The sequence below is a fragment of the Condylura cristata genome, unplaced genomic scaffold, assembly GCF_000260355.1.
Source record: "Condylura cristata isolate star-nosed mole 26May11 unplaced genomic scaffold, ConCri1.0 scaffold00006, whole genome shotgun sequence".
NCBI lineage: Eukaryota > Metazoa > Chordata > Mammalia > Eulipotyphla > Talpidae > Condylura > Condylura cristata.
Window position 1 is genome coordinate 52,144,464 of NW_004567107.1, and position 7,319 is coordinate 52,151,782.

General features: G+C 35.1%; 1 protein-coding gene across 5 annotated transcripts in view; it reads left to right on the forward strand.

Annotated features, from left to right (window-relative positions):
• Nucleotides 1–6,615, forward strand: part of CNTLN (centlein, centrosomal protein) — a 219,635-nt gene extending 213,020 nt beyond the window's left edge. For all 5 annotated transcript variants that reach the window (XM_004677679.2, XM_012721530.1, XM_012721531.1 and 2 more), the window contains one exon: nt 5,105–6,615. In XM_004677679.2, coding sequence (XP_004677736.1) covers nt 5,105–5,206 — 102 coding nt within the window. In that variant the 3' untranslated portion in view covers nt 5,207–6,615. The remainder of the gene's footprint in view (nt 1–5,104) is intronic.
• Nucleotides 6,616–7,319: the final 704 nt, after the last annotated feature.

Genomic DNA, 7,319 nt, shown 5'->3' on the forward strand with positions numbered 1-7,319 from the left:
TGCCATCATCATAGTCCCATGTGCTCTTCCCATCCCAACTTTGATCCTGTTTCCCTCTCCTTTCCTGGTTTCACTCATTGCAGGAGTAAGGGATGGGGGGAAGGGAAGGGAGGGATATATATGTGTGTCTGTGTGTGTATTATTGTAATAAAGTAAAAACAAACACACCAATAATTTTAAAACCAAAAGCAAGAAACTGGTTAAAATGTTAATCTTGTCCTGTAGAATTTAAAAGTTACCCTTGTATCAGGGTATGCTCAATTTCACATTGAGAGCACATTCCAGTTAGTATTCATGCTCTAAGTTTTTAATGTAGTGCAGTCATGGACTTTAAGCTTTGTTGTTTTTCCAAAGTACCTATCATTCATCTGCAGCCATCATTTATATACTACCTTTAGATAGAAACACCTCTAAATAAAGCCATAGCTTTTATTTGCAGTAAACTTGGTTTTCATCACCATTTATAATTTAGATTTCTAGGACGCTGGTGGCGCAACAGGTTAAGATGCAGCACTACAAGCTAGCCACAGCTGCTTCCGTGCAAGTTAGATTCCAGGCCCCGTAGGTGACCCACATGGCGTAGCAGACCACTCCTGTCTCTCCCGCTGCTCCCCTCAGCAGTATATTGTTGATCTGCCTGTTCTGCTCCCCACTCTGTCTCTGGTGAATCCTGTCACTGCCCTGCACCTCTGGCTTGTACCCCAGTTCTATATGTATAAATAAATAAATCTTTAAAAAAAATAAATAATTTAGATTTCTAGCATCACTCTTCCAGTAGTTACCACACCACACCCACCACCAAGACACCCAGGATCCTACACCATAGTAAAGCCACAATTTTTAAATGTGAATGAAATATCTGAGGGTGTGTCAATGGCATGCCAGTTCTTAAAGGCAAATATCTATAGATGTTTACATGTAAGCAAGACTGAAAATCGGTGGGAAATCCCTCTAGTAATATAAATGAATTTTGCAATGTGTTCAGCCAGAATGACCCATTTTAAGACTACAATGTAGACCTAGCAAACTCTATTGTTCCTATGTCCTAGTTAAATTTCCCTGCCAAGACATTTCATGCAGTACCTCTCTTCAACTGTCCATTTTCCCCTTTATGCAAAGAGCTCAAACTTGTCAAACTCTGTGTTGACATAGCCAGCAGTATCACTCTTTTTTTAATACAAGAGAAAAAGGGCAGTCATTTAGACTTTGTGGGTTTTGAGTCCTTGGCACCAGCCTTCATATATAAAACCCATGCCAACATTATTACTAGGTTTGTTGTTTCAGACATACACTTGATGTGGAGACTAAGGAAGGCCCTTTTTTTTTATATATATATTGTCAGGTTATCACTTATAGAACTACAAAGCTCTATAAGTAAAAGAATGGTCATGCTTTCTATATCTGAGTGAGACTTAGGAAGATTCAGAATGTGTACTGAAGAATTTAATTGATTGTGAGTTACCTGTAAAAAATAAATCTGTACTTAATCTCAGCTCCACAGCTAAAAATTCAGATCTCCTGATTTTCTTTGACTTTTTAAAACATTTTTCAGTTTCAGAAAGATGGCTAGCAAGTAAACAGATTATGTAAATTTTTAAACCATTTTTCATGATCTATCATTTTAAGTATAATTTTAATCATAATTGTCCAATTTATAGCCTTATGCTAAGAATGATGTTACTGTTTATTGTAAGATTTTGAAAAGCTTTCTTGAATCACTGTAAATGAAATTATTGTTCTATCTAATCTTAAGTTTAACTTTTATGTCTGATACTTTAGAACCAGTTGTAATCTAAATATAACTCACATACAACTGAATGACTCTCAAATACCTAAAATAAACAATTAAGTTAAAAATATCATGATTAAAAAATATATCATGCTTCACCTTCACAAAAAAAATTACTTTTGTTAATTTATAATAAATTGCACAGAAATTTTTATCTACAAATTGGGGGAAAGTTTACTAAATAATAGTAAGTAAAATTAGTAAGAGGCTACTTTTAAGACAAAGAAATTAGTGTATTCATTTTTTTAACATGTATTGAGACTACATAAATAAGGAAGTGTTTTTAATTAAAAGGAACACCTACTTAAAATTTTTAGGTAACAGTTACTTTATTATATTCATTTGAAAATAATATTTTATAAAATGGCTTGTAGTTCTGGCACTCCTTAGTCTTCCTCTAATTTTGTTTCAATTATTTTATTATAGAATTACAATTGATGGTTATCTATAAAACACTTTAAAGCTTATTGAGAGTGCTATTTATATTTGCCAGGGAACTACAAGTCATAAATAGCAAGTCAGTGAGCACCAGGTCTAGAATATAAAATGTTAGAATTGCTCTATAAAAAAAATCAAAAAGAATTAAATAGCTTCAAATATCTCCAACTAATGTTATATAAAGATACATGATAATCTTCTGGTCTATTTGTAGAGGGAAATAGAACTTATAAGCGCAGATGGATATATATGTACTATATATCTTGACTGAAGGATTGATTTTGTTTGAAATCCATAGTGTGTTAGCCTCCATACAAAGCTTAAAAGTTGCTTGCAATCCAAGAAACAGGATTAACAAACAGTTGCATTTAACAAAACACATTTTGTTTTATGGGGAGATAGAGCAGGAAAATAAAGGGGGTTGTCAACAATAAGTTATTAATGGACTTTTTTGTTCCACCTTGGAGTCTTTCTGGAAGAGAAGATGTTGAGGTTAGATTTCTTAAAGGAAACAAAATGCTTAAGTATGTACATGCTATATTGAAAACGGTTAATATCACAAGGTAATAAATGTAGGTTTAAATTTTTTTTAAAAAAGATTTATTTGTGCATACAGAGCTGGAGTACAGGCCAGAGGCTCAGGGGCGGTGAGAGGCTTCACCAGAGACAGATTGGGGAGCAGAACAGGCAGATCGACGAAGTACACTGCTGAGGGGAGCAGCTGGCTGTCAGAAGAGGTCTGCCACGCCATGTGGTCACCTCCGGGGCAGGCGGGAATCAAATTCATGTGGAAGCGGCTTTAGATTCTCAGTGTTGTGCGTTAACCCGCTGCGCCACCAGGGAGGGCCAGGTTTAGATTTTTAACTTCAAAATGAACTCTGCAAGTAACGTGATTAATGTCAGTGCATTGAGCTCCAGTAAAAGTGCTGTGACATAGGAAATTATAGAATCAGCGTGTTTCCTCAAGTATGTTCCATGGACTACTATACTAGTTCTATGTCAAAACTAGGCAGTAAGAAAAGTGTGGTCAGATAAATTTAAAAACTGGTTATTATACTGCCCTTTTGAAGAAAGACAGTGCTGTTAGCATCTTAGAACTCTTAAGAGATCTAGAAATAAGAGAACTTTAAAAGATATGTTTTGTTTTCCAAATTTACTGGATCAGAGGATCCTGGTTTTCTTAGACCAACTTCAGGAAATAACATATTAAACACTCGTTTCTGGGCCCTCTCTGGTGGCACAGTGGGTTAAAGCACTGCACTGAGAGGCTGAAGCCACTTCAGCATGAGTTTGATCCCCACCTGCCCCGGAGGTGATCTACATGGTGTGACAGACCTTTCCTGACCCCGCCCATTGCTCCCCTCAGCAGTGTACTTGTCAGTCGGCCTGTTCTGCTCCCCACTCTGTCTCTGGTGGATCTTTTCACCGCCCCTGCACCCTGGCCTGTACCCCAGTTCTGAATGTATAAATAAATAAATCTTTAAAAAAAATCTGCTTTTGTTTCTACCAGGAAGACATGAGAAGTTATTCCTATGTGTCTGCTTTTTCATATATGATGCTGAGTGCAATATTCAAAATATAAGAATGTTTCCTAATAGTTTTTAAATTTTCATGTGTGCATTTCTTTAAGATTTAATATTAATGCCCTAAGAATTTAGATTATATTACTTGTAAAACTGGAAGAAAGTTGAACTAGAAAGCTATTTAGGCTCTGAGAACCAGCTTTGGTTGTTACTCGATGGCCCACACAATCTGTTTGTTTGTACCTATCTTTTCTTTTTCCATTTCAAATTCAGAAAAGAACCATTGTGTGTTGGTTTACAGTTATATTTACTGTATGGCTGAGCACAGCTGAAGCTGAGCACAGCTGAACCACCCAAGCAAGTGTCTCAGCCTGTCTCTTGTCAGGCACAGGCCATAACCCTGCCAGTGGTCACACGAGTACAGCAGAGGGTCCGATGCTACCTTCCGGTGTGGAAGGGGACTGGATATGACAAGTGTTCTCGTTAAAATGTTCATAGAAAAAAAATAGTTTTTCCCATGTTAATCTAAAGGACAGCTCTGGAAGAAGTGACTTAGTGAACGTCTTAATGCTTGTAAATTTCTTATGTGACACTAGATTAGCTATGAGAGAAGATAATAGGGCTGTGAGAGGTAACTAGGGAAAATTTCAGATTTTCTTTTACTCACAGCTCAGAAGTATTTTGTATGGGTTGAGATTCTACAGGCAACCCAGTGAAGCAGAGGGCACAATAAAACTTTACCAGGAGAGTTATATAAATTATGAAATTTAAAGGTGTACTCTACATTTTATAAACTCAGCAGTTTGCAACATGTGTATTACACTTTGATATGCCAAACAAACTTTTCTATAACAACTTAATCAATGAGTATACTTTTGCCATTTTTTTCCTTTGAAATTTTACAACTCTTGAGATGTTCGGCTCTAACACAGACAAGTGTATTGATAGTTCTCTCTCATTCTTTTATGAGTGATGAACATACAGTGCTACTTCTGTGGGCCTGTGGGCCCTAGAGATGGCTGTAACCTGCTATTGACCAGCTGATTGAAGATAAATGGCTTAGCTGCTTGTATTGCAGATTACATCATTAACATGGTCAGTAAACCATGAATTGTTCAATAAGGCGTTTATCTTTTTTCATTTTACTTCTGCTCTTTTATCATTTTTATTATAAAAGATGAAATTACCCACACTAACCAGCAAGATAAGTTGAGAAGAGACCCAGTAAGGCATCATTATGGGTGCAAAGTTGCAGATAGCTGACTGAGTTATAATGGTTTACTGATATTTAGTATATGTTTTTGAACTGAAGAAAATAATAGAGTTTTGATAATCTTCTCTGCTTCTCTTACAGCTTCCTTTTGCTTCGTATTTACTAGAAGCAGTACTGGAAAAAGTAAATGAAAAAAAGAAGCTAGATGAAAGATATTTCACAATTATGAAAGATATTAGATGATATTATAATGGAGAATTTTTTTCAAATGTGAAAAGTTTTTATATGGTGTGATTGGAAAACATGCATTGCAATCCTGATACAGTATCTGTTCCAACTATCAATAGTCAAGCTCAATACCAAAATAAGAATTCTCTGAAACTAATTAATTGCTGAACAAGTGAAATAAATTAAGTGCATAGCCATTTAAAAGGAAATAGTGTAGCATTTGATTGTTGAATGCAAATATTGCCACAAATCAATGCAAACTCTTAAACATGATTTTCCTTCCAGTGCATTAGAAAAAATTCGAACAAGCTTGACACACATAACTTAGCCTGAATGTAATAAGAAAAAATATATAAACTGTGAGGATTTAATGTTTTAAATTTTGTAAAGAAATGACATATATAAAACTGCTATACATGGGCTAAAGTCATCCAAGGAACAACGTATTTGTTTTGTAAGCAGATCTAAAATGAACCACCAAAACTTAAGGATAAAAATTTAATTAAAGTGTGTTGTCCATGGTATCTGTTCTCACTATTCTGGATGATATAGGAGATCTACTGTATTTTTCTAAAGCTATTTGACAACAATAAAAACATTTTCTCCTCCTCTCTTTCTCTCTCTCTCTTTTTTTTAAGTTAAAAATATTATGTGTGGTCATATAATTTAGCAAGGACCACAAACCCAGTAGTAAATCTAACATAACGCCCACTAATTAACTTAAGCTAATTAATTAAACTAATTAAAGTTATATTTTAAGCAATATTATCCTTATTTCCATTCACCAATGTTCCCACATCATTTCACCTCTTTACTATGTTTCATGTCACACCTGACTCTCTTGGTTCCCCTGACTCACCAAACTTCTGCCTGTACCCAGCCTTGACCCTTGTTCTCTCTTTCTAGAATACTCTGTACTCACCTTTTTTGTCTACTGACTTCTTTCAGGCTCACTTTACGTAGTCCCTGAGAGACACATTCATTTATCCTTTCTTCTTCTATTAAATTTCCTTTGAAATACAAAAATAACTAGTTTACCTATTTACTTGTTTACTTCCATATCTCCACCTTGCCCCATTAGATTTGGTCTGCCTACAAGCTATGAATAGTTTGCACATCAGTGAATGATTAAAAAAAATTATAAGTAATATTGTATAGCACGTGACATTTATGTGAAATTCAGATTTTGCTTCATCAATAAAGTTTTTGAACATGGTGATGCTCCTTGATTTATGTATTGTCTGTGACTGCTGTCATCTGATGGTAGTGGAGGCAAGTAGTTGTAAGCAGAATTACTAGTGGTGCTCTCACTCTGCACTACTACTTGGTACAACATTTCAGGTGCCACAAATACTATTATGCCATGATTGTTTTTAATCTGTATGTATGCTCTTCTTGCGAAAAGAAAATAAAGAAGGAAAAATGGCTGTCCATTATCACATGTTTAAGGTATAGTGGAATCTAAATTACTTTACTGTTGAAATAAACAACAAAGCATTACGTTCATGTACAATAACACTGGCTGTGTTAAAAGAATAATATTTGTTGACAAAAACAGATTAAGTACTCATCACAATATCCTCAACTCACTGGAAAGCAGCAGTATATCATCTAACATGTAATATCACAACAGTTTTGTTACAAAGCTAAAAATGAGACTCCACTGTATTACCAAAATTATTAAAATAAAAACAGCACAAAGAAAGAAAGCATGGTAAGTGGAAAAGATGGCCTCTTAATCATTGAAATCTGTGACTTTGTTACTTGGCAAAAGGACTTTCTGATGTGATTAAATTAAGAAATTTGAGGGATTATCTTGAGCTATCTCTTTAAATCTAATGTTTTCTAAGAAGGAAGCAAGAGGAGTTAGATAGCAGTCTTGCCACTGAAGCAGCAGGACAAAGAAATTTGAAGGTGTTTGTCCACTGATTTTAAGAACAGAGACATGGGTTCAAGAACTAAAGAATGTGAGCAACCCCTGGGAATGGAAAAGGTAAGGAAATGAATTCTCCTTTAAAGCTTCCAGAAAGAATAAGCATTATTGAAACATCTGACTTCCGCCTGGTAAAACAGACTGAACATCCAGAGGTCTGAGAGAATACATTTGTGTGTGTGTGTTTTTTTTTAA